Here is a 20,429-nt window from a genome sequence, read left to right on the forward strand (position 1 = left end):
AACCTTAGTTAGCCAGAAAGGACAACCCTGCCCTTAAAAAATAAATAAAACCTACTTAGTTCTACTACAGCCTTTGCTTAAATGCCCTCAGAAGAACAGAATACTTTGTAAGTGCCTTGTGAGAATGCATCTGTCCATGCAATGGCCCAAGTTCCTCGTTTAACAAGCATTGCACTTTTTGTAGAAGTCATCAAAACTATAAAACCTATTATTATTTTTTTTTGTCTGAAAGTGTTAGTCTAAAAAGTACAGCATTACTTTATAACCGCTCATGGTAAACTCCTAGCACACGCGCATGTGCACAGACACACACTGTCGCCTAAACGCTTTCTAAAGATACTGATTACAAAGTGTATAAAATTAGTAATACATTGTCAGGATACAGTGAGAGATGAGCCACCCTATAACACTGACTATATCTAGTATCGATCACTAACTGTACACGTTTATACAGCCTTATATTCACCAGCGACTTGTGGAACGTAAACAGCAAACACACAAAGCAGTTCAGTAACGCCAACAGTCATTACTGACTCCAACTGACTCGAGCTGACTGAAATCTGAGAAAGACGTTTGTGTTTCATCCATGGGGCTGAAAGCAGCCCTCCAGCAGAACGGCTCTTCCTCCCCAGCCGTTTGAGGAGAGCTCTGTTGAAAACCTGCTCTTGAACCGAGTGAGCCGAAGCCTCCTCGCTCAGCTTAGGATGACCCTAGGCGGTACTGTGACCAGCACTGCCAAGTGCACGGGCTTCCTCCTATGGGCACCTCCATGCCGTCCCCGAGCTCTGCCAGCACAGTGGTGTGGCTCAAATGTTTTGTTTTTAATCTTTGTTTTTCTTCAGGCAAATGCTGGCCGTGAGGCCGTTTGGTCCTGAGTGCGCGTTTCTGGCACGACCAGCGAGGCGCAGGAGGAAGCGGCAGGCAAAGCTAGGGGTGGATTTTGCGTGTTTGGAGGTAGTCACTGCCCTTCGCCTTCATTTTACACCCCAGTCTAGAATGGTATTGGTACTGCTGCACTTCCTCCCTGCCTGCTCCCCCTCCTGCCGAGCTGCAAAAGCCAGATCCCCTTCCACAGATCCACGCAGAGAAAGGAGAGGCTGGACCCGGGCAATGGATGACCCTCAGGAGCAACAGCTGCCTTTCCAGGAGATTTCAGAGCCGGACCTAACTCAGCAGATGCTCGCTGCATAGCCTGGAGAAGTTGGAGGCACTTTGTGCATTCTCTTGCCTGCCATACCAACCCACTGGAAGAGTGGCACCAACAGCATTCAAGAAGGGTCACACCAGCACTAGAAAAAAGCATGGACCACGTGGAAGGCCAGAGACAGAAAAAGCATCTCGTCGCTGCGCTTCGCGTAGTTCTTTATAAGAAATAAGGACAACTTGGTTTTTCTGCTCACAGGCGTGCTGCACCAGCTCACCCTCTGTGCTTTGAAGGCCCCCAGCAAACATCCCGACTGCTGAAAACATGCTGAGCGTTACATCCTCGTATGAGAAGTAGTGTATGATGTAACCTAGACCGAGAAAAAGGCCTTTTTTCAGCAATAAGAGTCTTGAGATTGATCACTACCTTATGTGCAGACGTGGGAGATCTGACCAGGCTGAGAACACATTAAAATTGCTCAGGCTGCTGCTATTTCACCAATGTGCAAGTCCCGTGACCGCGCTGCCATGAGGAATCTGAAATATCAAGTGCACTGGAAAAAAGAGGATTGTCAGGAAAAAACAAAACAAAAAAAAACAAAACACCAGAAAATATAAAGACTAGAAAAGCAACGTTACTGAGTGGGAACTGGACTGATCTGATACCAACTCGTCGGATCACACAGTGGTTTCTATAGTCTCAATCACTTCCATTTCACACTGCGAGGGTGACAAGAGCGGGCACTCATCTGGTTCCCAGCTGCTATCTGGGCTGTAGTCTTCTTCCGAACTTAGCTCGGCCACCCCCTCCGTGTCCTCATCGCACGACTCCACGTAGTGAACCCCCACCGCATTGATCCCGGAGTCCTCAGAGCTGGAAGGTGACGAGCAGTGATCTGTTTTTGGTGTATTGCTCTCTTTTGTGATTAAGGCATTGCGAACAGAGGCTTCCTCGGGCTTTGTCTTGTGGGGCACGGGGGGAGGCTGCCTCTGCACATAGCACATCTTCCCGTTGATGCATTTCACGCGGTAATTGTCAATGAAGAGGTCTGCGATTGTGCAGAACTGCGGGGAGTCGGGGGGCAGCGGGGGCTGGAAGACGGGAGCGAACTTGAGAAAGTGTTCGGTGAGTGAGACGGAGATCTGGATTGTGTTCGTAGATTCCCGAGGGCGAACAGGTATTTCGGTGCTGGGAAGCTGCTCCACGGGAGTCATGGGCTGGTAGACATATTTACCTGTGGGGGAAGACAAAAAGCAGCATTTAAGGATTTATCTTTTAGGTTAGCAAGAAACCGATAAGACGGCGCTCGCCTCTGGCAGTCGGTAATAGCCAGCAGTTCCTTCAGTCAGCAGCTGCTCTGTTTTCAATGGCCTCAAGGTGTTGGTTACTTCTCTGCTGTTACAGGCTCTCTGATGCTTAACACTGCAGGTAACCGTGACTTCTCTCAGCCCAGTCCCACTTCTCTCCCTCTCCTTGCTTCTAAGACATCTGTAGGACATCTAGAGCTGGAAAATTGATGCCAGGGGTGCGAATGCGTGGCTGAGAAGTGGGACAGGCAGCAGTTCTGCCTGTGTCCCTTTCTAGGGGAAACTGAAGATGTTCAGCAGCCTTTCTATTTCTCGCAGCAAACACAGAGCAGTTCTACCACACATCTTTGGCACAGCAATCTGCGTTCCTATTATTATTATTCTGTTTAATGGCGGAGTCTCCCTGAATGCATTTCCGTGTTCTTTTTTTTTTCCTGAGGGCTAAGCTGTATTTTTCTGTATTATAAACAGAATTAACGGGACTGCAACTGGAATTTTAAGACAGAAGAAATAAGGGAATTCCCGTGCAATAGAAATACCTTTGACATTTTGATTATCTAGCTAAGTAATAAGAAGAACAGGATTATGTTGTCTATGTGGAGCTGAACCAAGTGTGAACTGAAGAGCGCGGCTGAAAATCTCTACTAAAAGAAATAAATAAAGAGAGCAGAAAATCAGTAGTTTGTTAGGAAAAACTGAGAAACCCGAGGCTATGCCAAAGACTGGAAAATGCTGTGTTTTATTTGCATGAAGGCCCTGAAAAATTCATGTCTCCCCAGGGGGTTCATGCACTATGAAAGCACAAATTTCCAGAAGACTTGTGAGTAGTGGGACTCTGAAGTGTTTTGATGCAGGAGTTACGATACTGCAAATACCGCTTTGCAAAGGCAGAAAAGGCATCAAAGTGATGAAGGATTGTTTTGATGCTTGAAGCTCTCCAGGTAAGGAGCAGAAAGGCACCACAGGAATGGATCTGGCTGTGCTGTGCTGTGCTGAGGAGCTGCAGCTTTCTGCCACACGTTTTTCTGGCCCAGGCTCAGAGGCAGGCACAGACTTTCTCCCTCAAATTGCCCATTCCTTCTGAAGATCAGAGTAATGATTGCTTTCTGCTCAGGGCACTGAGCATGGCCTGGATCAGAAACAGGAGGAAGGGCTCGCTGCCCCTCTCCTCAACCTGGGTGTCCTTCACAGGCACTGACTGCAATAAATTCTCAGCCAGCATGGCATTGGCCATGGGATGGGCTAAGACAGCCCCTCTCTTGGCTGGAGCAGCCTCTTGGGTGTTCATCTGCCTTGCCAGTCCCAACGAGCCAGTGCCCACATGCATGCTGTGCTTTGCCAGCCAAGCCCTGGTACGTCACCAGGGGAAACATCAAGCACAGGAGAAGGCTCTTCCACCCCTGCTGTGCCTGGTGTACTGCAAGGAAAACAGCCTGTACGAAAGCAGGCTGTGCTCCCCAGCTGGGACTTCCCAACCTCCACTGTCCAAGGAAAGCACTGGGGAGCATTGGAGCGTGAGAGAGGCACAACGTGAAGCTGGCAGATGCAGGAAGCAGGACCAGGGGAAGGAGCACCAGGCACATCGAAAAGGAAAAACACCCTGGTCGTGCATCAGGAAAGAAACAGCCACCAGGCAGCCTCAGGAGGCAGAGAGAATGCTGCAGTAAGTGGGCATGGGAAGAAAACATTTGGTGAATAGATCTGACCAGCTTCAGTTGAATACCTCATCAAGCAGTCTTTTGCTAGGAGCTGGAATGATAACTGCCAGGGCTGCTGGAAAAGCTGAGTGAAAAGAAAAATGCTACGTTTTATTCCTCCTATGTGAGTGTGGCTGGATGGCAGTTAGGAAATGCACAGCCACCCTTCCCAATTGCCATCTAGTTACCCCAGCCTTAGCTTGCTGTGTCCTGGAGGGATTAAGAGCTACCATCAAATGCTTGCACACTTTAACCGCAGGCAGAATGGAGCTCTTAGTCCTTCAAGAGCACTCTGGAGCAGCAGCACAGCTATTTCTGCACTGGCAGTTGCTGAGGGATGTGGGCTTTGGTTGCATTTTTCAACCCTTGCCCAGCACAGCTTCTCTGGGATGACTCTGCCCTCCAGCCCAGCTAACAGCAGCCGCCCGCAGCTTCCCATGGCGTGCTGTCTGCAGAAAGCCTTCCTGCACATCAGTAAGCGCTAAGCATGCTGCTGCCTGGCAAAGCAACACAATCAACTGATGAGCACGCTGCTAACTGGAATGGTGTCCCACAAAATCCAGCTCACGGAAGCTGGAATGTAGCCTAGATGTGATCAATATCCCCTTGTCTGAAACCACGATGCTGTATTTATTGATATATTTGGGCCGCTTTTACGCAGGCTTCACTTCCCTTCCAGGGACAACCAAGGGTAAGACACTACTGAAAAAAGCATTTCTCAGCTCCTGTTTGAGGTGTCCAAGGAAGGCGCTGGCAAACACTTTAATGGGATGAAGAAAAAATGTTTCTGTGCAGGAAGGCTATAATTTTCTACCTAACACAGCTGCCACACGCTGGCAAGGGCTGGGGGATGTTGGGAGAGCTGTAGGGGAACTGCCAGGTCAGGGCTTGATGGAGCACCTGGTGAAGGGGTGCAGCTGCCCAAGGAGCACAGACAAACTGTGTGCACCTGTGCTCCCCAGGTGACCAGAAGAAGCTGAAACCCACCCCAAAATAACATCAACTGGCAAATGCAGCTAGATGGGTTGATGGTCAGATGAGAAGAGGAAGAAATTTGCTGCCCAGCTGTGTTAGGTGCAGGATGCATTTGCACCTCAAGTGCTTTCCCTCTCACTGCCTGTCATGGGAGCACCACTGGTTAGGATTTATTTGGCAAACTGGCATCTCATAAGTACAGCAGCTCCCATTCCAAGCCCCTGTTTACAGCTGTAGTCTGTCTGGTTCAGGAGAATGGCAAGCTGATCAGACATGCGTGGAAAGCAAAGCCCTGGCCATGTTTAAACTTCAGCTCTGTTTGCAGCCACCCTGACAAGCAAAGGCAAAGTGATGGCTGAAAGGGAAGGCTGGCAGCGGGGAGCGGAGCTGTTTGTTCTGTCGCTGCAGCAGCATGGGGCAATTCACCGTGTGTTTCAAAACCAACGTGCTGGCACTAATTTCAGGGTAGAATCCAACAGCAGCTGGCCTACTGACAGAGGATTTCAGGCCCGTTGGTGTGACTTTACGTTGGCTAAAAGCACCTCCTCGTGTTTCAAGGACAAGTAATGCCAGGTCAAAGCAGAAATCACCCAAGAGGGAAAAGGTAATTTTCTATGTAAACTGGCTTTCTGCATTTTTAGGGGGGGTTCTGTTATAAATTTCTCAAGTTTTGGTTAATTTTAGGGCAGAGTCTGTTCATTTTAGATTCAACTCCTGCTTTCTGAAGGTGATCAGTTGCTCTCCAAGCGATGCTGGTGCTCACAGCTGGACCTGTCAGGCTGGATCACGGACAAAGCTGCAGTAGCAGCATCATTTAGAACTTCTTACCCTACGTAATGGACGGAAATGCATCAACCACAATGAAGATGCTATGAAAAATGTATGCAGAAACTTAAAAATAAGGCTGCCCACCCACTCCAGCTTGCGTGATTGGCAGAGATGGCTTTTGAACAGAGAATTATCCAAAGGCACAAGTCCCCGCCTTCTTTTATGCTGCATTTTGGGCTGATAAAACTCCCCCTGAAATAAACACAAACATTTTTTGCTGACTTCAAGCAGCTGGCAAAAACCCACCAAAGATTATTTTGAGCACCTATTCTGACACGCTCCTTCTAGTACTAGTATGTGGCACATAATTTATTGCACATTTATTTCCACCCAGTCAGTTGGAGAACTCTGGGCTGAGCTCTGCTGATGGCTGCTCCTGCAAATTACACTGTTTTGCACAAATACAGATGCCAGACAAGCACTGCATCACTACTTGTTTCCTGGGTCATTTGCTACATCTGCCTACGCAGAAGATGGTATTTTGGTGAAGGAAAAATACTGCATGTGCTGAACGTGTTGGGTTTGGTCCAAAAAAAAACAAAACCACCTAAATATCAGAGTTTAGCGAGAAGTTTGCTGAAGTTTGGGAAGACCTTCAATGCTGCACAATATGGTACCGAGTGAATGCTGCAGTTCTACCAACACAGCACAGTGCTGTGGGGAAGCAACACCTGGTTGGGGTCCCGAGTGCAGAATATGACGTGCGTGAAACCAGGCTCTGCCAGAACTGTTTTCATGGTGAGTCTCAATCAACTGCGACAGCCACGTGTTAATGACCACTATAACGAAGCAGATGGCAAGCACACAGCATACCTGTTTGCCACCACTGAAAGCTCGTGCCATTGCCATTGCTTGTGCTTTCTGCTGCTCCGTGCTCACGCTGCATTACTCTGCACAGACATTTCACCTCTTTGCCTAATGCTAATTGCACAGCGACAGCAGCCTGTGCACAGCTAAAAAGGGCGATTGTTTCTCCATTTCTTAATTATTCAACTGCTGCAGAAGCCTAAAAACCAAATCCCTTGGAGAATTAAGACACAAAAGCCCAGTCAACTGCAAAGCAACCGCTCCAGGCATGGCCAAGGAGCCGAGTCCTGGGCAGCGCTCCCCCCCCTGCTTGCTGACCTCCAGCACAGGCTCTGTGGAGCTGAAGGCTCTGCTACAAGGGACGAAGCTCAAGCAAACTCATGTCACGTGGAAAACCTTCTAACCCCCCAGAGTAGGCCTGCTTCCATCAGAATTATATACGTAAAGTCTCTTTGCAGTATCAATTCCCAGAGCTGTGTGGTAGATTGGTTGGAAGATGGATTATGGTGTCTCCTGCATGTGAAAAATAAATAAGGGCCCTTAGAAGTAAGCCACGAGGTCACCTCCCTCTGATTTTTTGCTAATTGAGCAGTCTGCATGCATCATCACTGAACAGACGCAGCAGTAATTTCCGTGGCTAATACAAAACAACTTAACCATTAAATAAGCAGAGGTGCTGCTTAAATATTTTATGCCCCCCTTCCCTTTGTCCCAGTGTTCTCGTTTCCCTCTGACACTAACGTGCCTTGCATGAGAAAAGAAAAATGAAGGAAATCCACCTTTGAGCAGTGAGGTTCCTCATAAAGCCGCCATTGCCACCCTCTCAAAATGATACCTCTTAATAAACAACAACGAGTGCACTGCAGTTCAGAAAGCTGACAAAAGGTGGTATTGGACCGTAGGCATCTTAAGTCAGCAGTACGTACTGTGTAGCAAGCGTTTGTTTGCATGAAAAATATTCAGGCATCTTTTAACCAACAGGCACAAGCTTTTTTCATGCGTACGCTTTCTTTTGCAGCTGCCTGAGCAAAGATTTCTATGTCCCCACCTCAATCTGCCAGCTCACCTACTCTTCAAAAACCCACAGGGCTAATGAGGACCTGCCATCTGTATACTACTTAACTAACAAAAAACTGGCTCAGGTTAACCCATGCAGCTCAGGACCTGCTGCCATGTCTCAGAGCCAGCTGAGCACTAAGGCACCTCGCTGAGGTGTGCTGGAGGAAAACGGGCTCTGATCACAGACATCTCAGAGTCTTGTGCCTTTGGATGTAGTGTGTGATTCTGCTTGGCTCTACGCCTTCATGATGGTCCCAGTGAAGTTCAGTTGCAAAGGCAACAGGGAGTCTTGCTTCTGCCATGCTGGGCCTTACCAAAGACATCAGCTGATGTGTTTGAGAAGTCAGCCCCGCTACAAAGAACATCCATGTATGAGATCCTTGTTACATACCACACAGCTCTGAAGGCATGAAGGCAGACATTCCTAAGGCAAGTGTCACAGAAGAAACTGCTGTGGAGGATTTCAGTGTTAGTACAAGGAGAGCTCACACCCTGCATATAGGGAAAGCCCTGGAGATCAGGCTTACAGATGCTGGCCTTCCTCTTAGCAAAAGATGGAGAGCTGAGATGGAACACTGCTTCCCAGCCCTGCAGCTGCCACAGGGACATTGATTGCCTCCCTCCTTCCTTCACTGTCTACTTACATGCAGAGCTTGGGACAAAAAAACCTCTGCAAAACCACAATGGGCCTCACCATAAACATTCACCATGGACTGTAATAGTTCCAAACGAGGCTTTGCTTAGAGCGCAGTTAATAGCTTTTGCAGAGGGATGAGAAGCAAATGGAAGGGAAAACCTAGAGTGTGTTTACAGATGTCACATGAAAAAACACTGCTAACCCAGTTTCCATTTCTTCCTATTAGATGAACAGCTGGTGGGTTGTACCTCGCAGAACACAGACGTGTGTTGGGAGCTGTGAGACATGGAACGAGTCACCAGGAGAAGAGAAAATTGTTTCAGGACAGTGAGGCACTGTCAGACCTACAGTACAAACCCAAGCAGAGCTGAACTGTGCTACTGGGGGCTGCAATCAAGCATAACTAAAACGCTTGTCAACGTTGAAAGATCCTCATGTGAAAAGGTATGGGATGCTTGAACGCAAGTTGATACTTTTTGCTCTGCATTTTTCCAAGCAAATTGAGAAAGCAGAGAGATTGTTCAAATAGATTTCTAATGGGGAGGAGGCAGAGCACACAAGACACTTGCAGATGGGAGGCACAGTGAGGGATCGCAAAGGATAGGGGCCAGCTCTCCAAAGGCCCCAACCCTGGATGTCAGGCAGTGGGATGCACCAGCAGGGGCAAGCAGCCTCATCTCACAGCTGCACCACAGCACTGTGTAATCTGTCCCATTCCCAGCCTCACCCAGGCACAGAAAAGAACCAGCCTAACGCTGCTGTTTCGCAGTGGCTCCCCAGCAGTGATTCTGTAAGGTTGCCAGTTCCCTTCTCACATGAAGGAGAGGTGTTCCCTCTGATTGCTGTATGGTGAGAGACAGCTGTGACAGCCCTTGACTTGATGAGCTGTAAGCTTTTCACAGAAATCCAAGAAAGGGGAAAAATGAGAAGGTTTTTTTTCTTCCCCGTAATATGTATTTTGATGCCCTTTTGTCTTGATTTGTTTTAAATACAAAGAAAAAAAAAAAAGAAAGGATCTTGATTTTACATGCTGTGAGTGTTTCAGGGCTCTCTTTGCACTTTCACTCAGTAGCAGGTTAACTCTTCAATGCAAACAGAGCCTGGAGCTTCCTTCTACCATCGCTGCTCCTTCATTTCTTACATGGATTTACCAGACTTAAAGAAATAGCAACACTGGATTTAGAAATGTTTCGTGCAGCCATAAGCCCTCTTAAAGGAGCCATATCCCCATAAGGACAGCAGCCGAGCAGCGGCCATCACTATCTGAGCTCTGAACCCAACCACGTTTGCCATCCAGCAACCCTTTGCAAAGCTGCCCTGCAAAGAGGAGCAGCCGCTTTTTGCACGTCTCTGAGAAATTCTATCCCCCAACTGATGCTAGATATTTGTTAAATCCAGTACAGAAAATAGCAAGAAATGGCTTAGCGTTACATGTTTATTTTACAAAACCATCCCTGTGTGCCATCTGCTCGAGATTCAGAGCCCCATCATTTCCATGCAGACAGTGTGCTGATATGGTAACAGAAAAGGAGAACCACAGCTCAGCATCAAATGCTACCTCCAAAGAAAGAAGGCATTTCCTGCTGCAGAGAAATACAGGCAGTGCAGACAAGCTACTGCCTTCCAGGTGCACGGCACAGTCTGCAGATGGTGCTCCCATGGGCACCTCTGTGAGATGGCAACGTTTTCCTGTAAATCCTTAAACAAGCAGAACAGCTCAATGGTCCTTCAAGGGCAACGTATCTCCAAAGGACCAAACAAGGCCTGCACTCTGCACCCATAGGAGGGAATGGATGGCCGAGGCAGGGGGCTGGCTGATTTCATAGCTTGGAATAGCTGCATCTCGATGGCTACAGTCCACTTTCCTGGTGGGCTGACAGGAGAAGCAATGGCATATGTGATGTGTGGCACTGGTGCCACTACCTTCCTGTTGTCAGCCTACAGGATCTCCTGCTGACACATCATCTGTGCTGGGGCCTTGCCTGACAAACACATTCTTCACTGATGGAGAAGAGCGTCTTTATCACCATCCTTTTAACCTCGTTCTGTTGTTTCTTCTAGTGCTCATCTAGGCACGTTCCCACTCGTACTCTATCTAATCTTCACATTTCTATTACCAGGCTCTGCAAAACCCATTCTGGAGAATCTGAAGGACTGCTTTCCCTGCACACACCCAAAATAGGTCACCACTCAGAGCTGATGCATGCAGGTGTTGGTGACAGCCCTTCCCTCAGAGGAGCCTTGGATCCAGCAATGCTCTACAAGAAAATAGGAGAACCCAAGTGACCGCAGGGGAAGAGGGGGAGGAGGAGGAGGAAGAGAGCCACCACATCACACAGTGCTGCTGCAGGAGGGCTCAGAGCAGCTGGACAGCGTGGGTGGGAGCAAGCTCAGCACTCATTGCTGCAGCTCGGTAAGGGAATGCTGGTGGAGGGGTAACAGCATCACTCTGAGCTTCACACCATAGGGAGATCCCACAGCAAGCACCAGCTGGGCACGCTGAGGGCTGGTGGCATAGAGCAGGAGGAGCAGTGAACAAGGTGCCTCCTTTTGTCTGCCCAACTACTGACAGCTTCATGCCAGCGGGCTGTGGAAAGGCTGCAGGAAACACAGCTCTGAATCAGCAAAGGCACTGAAATCCAAACAGTGCCACACAGCAAGAAGAATGAAGCAGCTGAAATGGCTGCAGGTGTGATGCACGAAGCAGGAGGAGGGGAGACAGCAGGGTGTGCACTGCCTGGGCACAGAAGGGAAATGTTTCAGGGGTGGGTGCAGGCACCCAGGTAAAGCAGCAGCTCCGGCAGCGCTCATGTGGGCTCTCAAAGCTCTGCAGCCATCAGTGAGAACAGGAACACAAACGTAAGCTCTGGTTAAAAGTGTTTTACAACATAGGTTATATATAAATCCCAACTGTTACGTTGCCTAAATTAAAGTATGAGTATATTAAAAACAAGGTGCAGTTGCCAAGCAATCAGGTTTCACTTTCCCAGTAGGTCTCTGACTTGCAATTAGGTGAATACACCAAACTATTGGCAAAAATATCTCTAATCTGCACCAACTGCATTTCCTAAGTTCTGTGATCAGTCACTATATAAAAATCGTTTATTGGGACGATCCGTCATCATGAAAGCGCATTCTGTATCCTAAGGGCAAGTAAAAGGTGCTGGAATAAAAACCACAGCACACTAAAGCACGCTCACTTCATATACAGACAGAACGAGACTAGATGGAAACCAATCTACTGTCCATCAGCTCCTTATATCACTACAGGCTGATGCCATCCACCAGCAGCTTAGCCCACGCTGCCACAGCCACCAGTCTGGAACGTTTGTGAGTAAAGCACTTCATTTTTCTTTTAATCCTTCACAGAAACAACAGCTCCTGGTACGGGCCTACCAGTGTGCAGCACTCAGTTAACAAAGCTTGAAGTGACTCACGAGTGCAAGGCGGCTTCAGGTAAACTGACAGGCATTACATAAAACACCACAGCAAGATGTCCATTCTGTGCTGGTTGCAACAGTGTGAGCAGTGGCAAATATGTGCCTGTGTTGTGCCAGGGAACCTGAGACCCGGTGCCAGGCACATGAAGCATCCCTCAGTGCTCCCAGCAAACCTGGGCACGCAGTCAGACCTGCAGGGTGGGAACCAGGGAGGTGACAACCTCGTGACTCAGGTTATAAGAGGGCAATGCAAGGATATGACCATGGGCTGCAGTGAAGGCATGTGGAACATCCATCCATACCCAGGAGGAGAGACCAGGAGAGCAAAGTCAGAAGGCAAAGGAGTGATACACTTGTGCATTTGGGCACCTGAAGTAAATACACTTACAGAATCAAGCAGGAAAATGGATTTCCTCACTGGCTGAGTTCAGGAAGGAAGCCATGCATTTGCAGGGACACTGGAGCACCGACACACGTTTCATCTCTGAGCTGATACTCAGCAGTGAAAAACGTGCCTGCAGCCTTTTCCCAGCACAAAGACCCAAGAGCAGAAGCTGAGGCTCAGCCTTCCTCAGCAGCTGATGGGACACAGTGATGACAAACCTTCCCCTTTGAGGTCCTTGCTTATGCTGCGCAACAGCCACGGCCCCCTGGTTTCAGGCTGGTTCTCAGCAGGCTTCATGCAAGAGGCAACTTAACCCTTTGCACACTTAGAGCAGAGAGCTGCCATTTAGCCACAGCCCTCAGAGGCTCTCAGACATCACTTCTTGTGAATCACACTCGGATGGACGCATTATGAAACACAGCTTCGTTGTCATGCAGGGCAAGCAGGAGGTCCTGGCTGGGGGAAAGCACGCAAGGATACAAGGCTCCTTTCTCTCAGGGCTTCTGGAGAAAGAATTGCAATGATTACTATTCAGTCCTCTGCGAGGCACCGAAGAATCAGTCCTGTGAGATGCGCTCAGAGCAAGTAACTTAAATTCAAAGCTCTCCTTGTGGTCTGTTAGGTGTATTTGTTAGTAATAATAAGGAAGGAAAAGGTGTGCCTCAAGACATAGCTCTGCACTACAGCAAGGAATGAAGAATGAATGGCAGTAGGTTCTTCAAAGGCACTGGTTTGATGAAATCTACACATCTCTTTCTGAGGCACAGCACAACAGGCTATTCAAAGCGTGATTCGGGGATTATAACCAAAACCAGAGCAATGGAGGGTGACTCAGGCCCAGAAAGGTGAGCCCATACAACTGCAGGTAGTTGTTTACCCCTAGAGTGAGTTACACGTCAGAGTATTTTAAGCTGACATTCTTTCCTTCGTTGTGTACAGCTTAGTGAAATGAAGCTCGAATATCACAGGTCTTTCAAATACAGGTGAAGAGAAGATCTTGCACAGCCACAGGCAGCAAATCCTCATTAAAAGTGTTTTCCATTACCAGCTGACAAATCCACCTTTGGGCGAGCGTAGCCTGGTGCTCAGCCTAATGCTTTGCTCACGCACAAGTATTTTGTCCAGATCCACAGACTTAAACTGGATGAATGTTTAAATCCTTCTCGCAGCAAACACGAAGGAAAACTGCTTATTTCCTCTCAGATTTGTAAGCGTTCTCCCACCAAAGCAAGGCATTTTGCAGAGAACACCCAGCCCCACAGTTTCTAGCCCAGCCATTCCACTCCGACTCGCCTTTCCCATCAAGAAAAGAGTCCAAGCTACCCCGAACATAGCCTCACGAGTTCAAACACAAGCAGTGACAGCTCCTTTTCCATGTTTATCCAACTAAGCAGCCCTCAGGATGCCGCGGTGACTGTGTTTTTTGTAGCTGAGAATTTGCTCTATCAAATAGCATTACTGCGCTCTTTGTATCTGCTGACATACATCGGGCACTGTTAGCCTATTGCCTTTTTGCTCCTTCTTGGACGTGGCAAAACATCTCAGGGCCACCGAAACCACTTCCAAGGAAGCCCATGAAAACGAAGCGAACCTTTTGGAAGTTGCAATGGACACAACTCTACAGAGCACCCAGACCTGCAGCTGCTCATAACATGGAGAGACCAAAAGAAGCTGCCTGGCAGGCAGACCCAAATTCTCTCTCAACTCCCAGGCTCTGCAACAGTGCACTTGAATACCTTCAATAAACACTTCAGCTCGCTCACCAGCGATCTGTTACAAGAAACAAAGGCTGCCTTGCTGATTCCCTGCTTATGGCTCTCCCTAGCGGGCTGGGGTCTGAACAATTACACGGGCTCCAATGATTGTTGGAGCCCCTGCTGACAGCTCCTGGCACTCTGGACTTGAGAGAGACACCATGGAGACAGGACTTGGGTGCACACAGCTGCCTGCCTGCTGCTCACACTGCAATGGAGCGGGGGAATACCAGCACCTGACACGTAGGGCCAGGATGTGCATGCTGCCAGGGGACAGGTAGGAGCTGCTATGTGACACACACAACCACTGCTGTCACTGCGGAGAGCCATAATTGAGGCTGGCCTTGACAGAGAGCTGTCAACAGTTTTGTGAGATGGAAAATCAATGTTTTTATCTAAAAATGCTGTAAAATAGAAACGCCGGTATTTCAAGCAGTGAAGAGTGTAAGAAGCAAATACAGGCTCGGAATACAGCCAGGTGCAGTGAATGTACTGATGTGCTTTGCTCCATGGCAGCAGCTGTGGGAGGCTGATAACCACTGCTCACTGCCCAAGCAGTGCAAGAGACCATGCGGACCCAAAGGCACGGCTGGCTTGTCCTGCCCTGGGGAATACAGACACCCACACAGCAGGCACTGAGGAAGCAATACAGCTCTGAAAGCAAGGAGGAACCCTGCCTTCCCTGTCACAGCCGGGCAGGAAACGTCAGCGTGCTCCAATTCTTTGTCCCTGGAACACGTGCCAAAATCTGAGAGGTCCTTCTTCCCAAAACCACACAGGAAACATATGCCCTTCTCGGCGTGCCACACACTGCAGAAGCCCATTTTCTCCTTTTGGCTGAGGAGCAGCAGGGTTTCTTGCCAAGGCTGCCCGACCTCATGCAGAAAGCGGCAGGTCGGGAGCTAAGCTGAAGGCTAAGAGTGCCATCGTTACGTGCTGCACACCAGGGAGCAGGAAGCTATTCCAGGGGCACACCTGCACATCTCGTACAGCACTCAGCAACATGCGAGGGGGAGTGGAACATATTTATTTGCTGCATCGGTTTTTCCCTGTAAGATATGCACGAGGTTTTAGGTAACTAAAGATTTATTATCTCTTGATCCCACTGCTGAGCAGTGAGCACCGTGGAACTGCTATTCACAATGTACTGTTGATAAGTGCAATGTGGCGTGTACTGAGAGCTGTTAAACACTGCAAAATACTCAGATAAAAAATGAACAGTCACAAGAGTTACAACAGAACTCCCTATCTTTGCACTGCCCAGGACTGAAGTACTGCTGTACTCACACCAAGTGTGAGGCTTTCTCCGGTGAGGTCATCTTTAGGAAGGGAAATAAGAAATCCCAGCCAAAGCACAGCAGCCAAGGAAGACGTAACCCCACACATCTGACCCCTGATAAAGCAGGTAGCACTGTATACAGTGTGAGGTGACAGCAGCAGCACAAACCAACCCGCAGTGGAAATCCCAAGGTGAGGGAAGGCAGGCAGGCCCATTGCTGCACACCCACCTCGTTGTGTGATGTCTCTTACCCTGGAACAAGTTGATCTGAGTGATTCAAGCCTCTCAACTTGCACCTAAGAAGCAGCGTGCCACAAGGCTGTCAGGGGGATGGAGAGCAGGTGAACAGGAGGCTGCCACCTGGCAAAGGCTGAAAGGGCAGGGTATGAGGCTGATGCTGACGTGAAATAAAGTGCCAGGCTGAAACCAAGAGTCATACAGGTACAACACTTGGGGTTCCTGGAGATGTTCAGACATACTGAGCAGCCCATGGTCTCACTCACCAGCTGTTGTGGCCATTTTATGGGCAGAGAAATGTTGGAGGTAAAGAGAAAGCTTAAAGGACTGCTTGCTTTGGGGCAAATTCAAGTGGCTTTGGGGAATTCAAACTAGGTTCTTTCTCAATTAATGCTTCCATAGCCAAGTGGCTCTGCAGTGCTCAATTGCTTCTGTCACTGAAGTAAGCAGATGTGATCCTGAATACACATGAGGAGGCAATCCACTGATCCCGGCGGAGGTGAGTTCCTGTCATTTTGCAGTGTAAGTGCACTTGTGCACCTTAACGGAGCTGACATTCTCCAGCACCTTGTCGGCCAATGGAAAATAACACTTCAAGGGCCATTTTAATTGACATAGTGCTTCCTGTGCCTCAACGCAGCTCTTAAGAGTTGCAGAAAAGCTCTTGCAAGAACCCTCTGAGGGTTCCTAAGTCAGTATTACAGCACTGCGTTTATGGAAGATAACTTCCGATATTGTTTAATTACATCTCTGACCTCTATATAGTTCTCCATTATAGCACTCATTCTTAGCCCTTTTAAGTGCAACTCCAGTCAATCTGCAAGAGCAAGATACAAAGAGATGTTCAGCTCTGGAATTTGCATTAAGAAATAAGGAGCAAGAAGGCAGCGCTCTTCCCTATCTCTCAAATTAAACAGGACTATGAGGTATGTGACTTCTTCCATTGAACACTGCAGTTCCACGGCACAAAGACGTTTCAAAGTTTCCTCAGTTGGGCAGAGAGAAATTAAGACAGAAGTCTGAACTTCTTACACAAGTGATGGTTATCTTTAATTCTGACTGCTGGAAGGGCTGGGCCGCATCTCAAGAAAGCATCCTGCCAGGAGGGAATCAGCTCTGTGTCACTCCGGAGACACATCAGCCCCCCTTAAAGACCTTCAATGGATGCTATTACTCACCTTTTTATTCTGTTCCCTCATTTCCTTATTCCTCCTACTTAAACAAAGTCTTCTAATACCCAAACCTAATGTTTTCCTTGCCACAGGTAAGCGACAACTGGTGACCTTCCAAGAACACAGCTTTCTTTTCTAGGCTTCACAGAGCTCATCTCCCCTCCCTCCCTCAGCTCTTTCACAGCCCAATCAACTACTTGGCTTCTGTAAACCTTCCCTGTGCTGCTCACTATGGCCTCCTACAGAACATCCCCACTTCTACAGCTTTCTGGCAGTGCAGTGCTCCAAACTAAACCCATCAGCCTGGTTTCATCATTACTGAGCTGGAGAGACTAATTAAATTGCATGCTTGCAACACTCCGGCTAATGCATCCCCAGTGAAGTGAAGGCTTGGGTTCTGTTTTTGGATTTTCTACCACAAAGGCCTCCTGCTGATGACGCATATTCAGCCCATGATCCATCTTAATCCCCAGATCCCTCACTGCACTGTCACTCCTCCATGCTCCAGCTTTGCACCTGGCTCTCCAGGACCATCCCTCAGCCGATATCAGACAGCATCCCCAGTTTGCAAACACCATTTTGAGCTCAGATCCCATCCTCCAGAGCGCCTGCAAACACAAAGAACCAAAGCCACGGAAATTCTGGAAGAGAAGAATGTGTCTGGATCACAACTTGAGAGCCACTGTCTCACGGGTGCAATGTCGCTATCAAGGCATGGCAGCCCTGTGCAACAGGTAACCGTGTCACCCGGACACAGTGCCTGCTGTCACCATGTGCTGCTCACATCAGGGCAGTGGCAGAAAGCACAGCTGTTCTGAGCTGGGCCCAAAATCAGGGTGACATTCTAAAGCGTGCATGTGGTTAGAAGAGAAGCTCCCATCTAAAGAAGGAACATCCTTTCAGGAAGACCCTTTTCTCCATTGAGCCTAATCTGAGATGCAGGTTTCAGCTCCAAAGGGAGATGCTGACAGGAGAGCAGGATGCCAAGAGCCAAGGGACACCTCCAGCACTCTCAGCCCTCGGAGCTTCACCCCAAAGCTGCCCGCCGGGCTCAAAGCGCTGGAGAGCCGGGTATGAGCCCTGGGCCCCACTTCCCACCTCCTGCAGCCACGCTGCCGGCCAAGCCTGCTCTTATTCATCACACCGTGCCCGGCCAGCCCCAGCTTCCACGCTCACACACATCCGGAGGACAGATATTAAAGTTGTCCGGCTGCTCTTTCACACACTTGGCCCGGCCATCGGATGTCGGAGCAGCGACAACCCGCCCTACCCCACGCCGGCTGCGAGTCGCCTATTCCTGCAAAACAGCAGCAGACTCACGAAGGATGCCGTGCGAACCGCTTCCTCCCACCCCAAGGACAACCGCACGAGGAAGAAGCGCGGTGCAGAAGCAGCTGCCGGCGCCGGGAGCGGCTCTCCCCGCGCCCCGCACCGCTGCACGAGCCGTACCCGCAGCGCCCGCCGCGGGGCTCCCACCGCTCCGCACCGCAGCCCTCACTCAGCCCGCGGCGCCCCCCCGGGACGGGGCGGGACGGGACGGGGCGGCGGCCGCCGTGCAGCGCGGAGCCGCTGCGACCGTCCGGACCTCCGGGACCGCGCGTTCGCTCACTCACAGTGGCACCATCCCAGGTGGCAGCACCAGTGCAGGCGGAAGCAGCGGCCGTGGCTGTGCGTGGCGCAGAGCGAGAGCCCGTCGCACGGCTGGAAGTCGGGTCTGCCGGCGCAGCTGCGGGCCAGCGCCTGAGCCTCGTCCAGCTTCTCGCTCTTGGCCGCCGCCGCCGCCGCCCCGCTCATGGCGCCGCCGCTCCGCCCGCAGCCCCCGCGCCGCAGCGGCCAGGAGGAGGAGGAGGAGGAGGAGGAGATGAGGAGGAGGAGGAAAAGGCGCCGAGCCGCAGCGGGGACCGCCCGCCCGCCCAGCGCCGCGGGGGGCAGCGCCGCGGGCAAGGCCCGGCCGCCCGCCCCGACGGCTCCGCCCCGCCCCGCCCCGGCTCCGGAGCGCGGCCGTCGCCGCTCCCCCGGGTGCCCTTCGGCACCGCTCGGCGATCCCGAGGCCCGAGAGCGGCTGTCCGGTGCGGGGCACGGTACAGGTGCCCTTGTGCGGGGCGGGAGCTCGGCGGATGGAGCGACTCGGCCGCGCCGAGGTGCTGCAGTGCCGGCGGCGCACACGTGGGGAGCGCTGCGAGCGGCCCCGGAGCGGCCCCGTCCGCAGCACCGCAGCTGGCGGTGGGACCGGAGCGTGTCCAGAGAAGGGCGAGGAAGATAGGAAGGGTCGGGCTGCGGAAGAGGAGAATCGGAGGAGACCTCGACGCTCTCTGCAGCTCCTCGAGAGGAGGCTGTGGCGAGGTGGGGTCGGGCTTTGCTCCCGGGTGACAACGATGGGACGAGAGGTTGTGGTATGGTTTTGGTTGATGAAGGTGTGGAGGTGCATTGTTATTTTCCAACATGCACAACTTTAGATCGAAATTCAAGCTGGCTGTTAATCAGTGGCTGTGCTCCTTGGCTTCATAAGGGCAGTGGTACTCTGGCTTCCCTGTCAAGTTGGCAATTCAGTAGTGCTTTTATTGCCCCTCTGGTCGGTAGGAGGAGAGCTGAAGTCAGACTTCTGCTGGAACAGAAAGCCACCCCCACCTGCTCCCACATCTTCGTGCAATACCCACCAGCTCTCGGCCACAGCCAAACCACACTCACTGTCTGCTTCCTCCAAAATAACCCCATAGGGATCTGACCTTGGGGTAGGACCCAGAGGTGTCCCAGTGCTGAGCATCCCCGTGCTGTGTTAAAAGCCACATTGTGTTAAAAGCCATGGAATGTGGCTCGTACCTGCAGAGCAGGAACACCGAGTCTTTGAAGCAGCTGTGATGATAGTGCTGACCACTGCTCTCCCCTCACCATCAAGCTCAGCCAGGCTGGGCAGGAGGCGGTTGCCCTGCAGCTCCAAGCCTTCCTAAGCACAGGGCATTGATCTTGAGGGGGCCGAGTTGGATTTAAATGCCTCTAGGGTTAATGGCAGTGAAAAGGGAGCTGTTGGCATCACCTCGCAAGGCTTGGCAGCCTTTGTTTTGCCAAAATCTCACCGAATTCAGCAAACATTCAGGAAACTGCACAGCTGTTTGCAAGCAGGAGAAAAACTGACTGCAGAATCAGGTATTTCTTTGACGCTGTCCCACTGGTTTATAAAGAACATCCTACAGATTCCCGTTCCCTGGAGCTTGCCAGCAGCAAACAGGAAATGCAACTCAGCTCCTGTGAGACCCAGGCTGCAAGGAGAACTGCCTGTGCTGCTGCTGGCACCAAGCCCTCCCACCTCACCTCCAGAGCTGCTCTCACACCCAGCTTGTCCTGCAAGCCTGCTTTCCATTAAAAAGAAATACAGCCAGAGAAGGTGAACTACGTGATCCAGAAACAGGAGTAAGTGTGTCTGGCAAGGCTGGAGCGCCCCGTTCATTTTGAACACGTGCTGCTGTGCACGCCATAGGGCAGGGAGCTCTGTGCCTCCCTTTGAAGGCCCTGTGCTGCAGGGGATGCTGATCAAAGCTAAAGCAGTTCTCTCCTTTGCTGCACTCCTATTCTTTCCCATCTCGCAAAACGCCTGTGGCTGAACAGTTAATGGAGGCATCTGCTGTACTGGTGGAGTTCACTGACTTAATTAGAGACATCTAACAATTCTGCAGTTGCATGTGAGAGGATGGGGTACTTGGGGGGCCGAAA

General features: G+C 50.5%; 1 protein-coding gene across 1 annotated transcript; it reads right to left on the bottom strand.

The window, feature by feature from the left end:
- Positions 1-208: 208 nt before the first annotated feature.
- On the bottom strand, positions 209-18,667 carry C9H3orf70 (chromosome 9 C3orf70 homolog). Its single transcript, XM_072344681.1, has 2 exons — positions 18,335-18,667; positions 209-2,378 (listed from the first exon to the last, which is right to left on the bottom strand). The coding sequence occupies exons 1-2, from the start codon at positions 18,513-18,515 to the stop codon at positions 1,822-1,824; spliced, it is 738 nt and encodes a 245-aa protein (XP_072200782.1). The 5' UTR covers positions 18,516-18,667; the 3' UTR covers positions 209-1,821.
- Positions 18,668-20,429: the final 1,762 nt, after the last annotated feature.

This window comes from Excalfactoria chinensis, chromosome 9, assembly GCF_039878825.1.
Source record: "Excalfactoria chinensis isolate bCotChi1 chromosome 9, bCotChi1.hap2, whole genome shotgun sequence".
Classification (NCBI taxonomy): Eukaryota; Metazoa; Chordata; class Aves; order Galliformes; family Phasianidae; genus Excalfactoria; species Excalfactoria chinensis.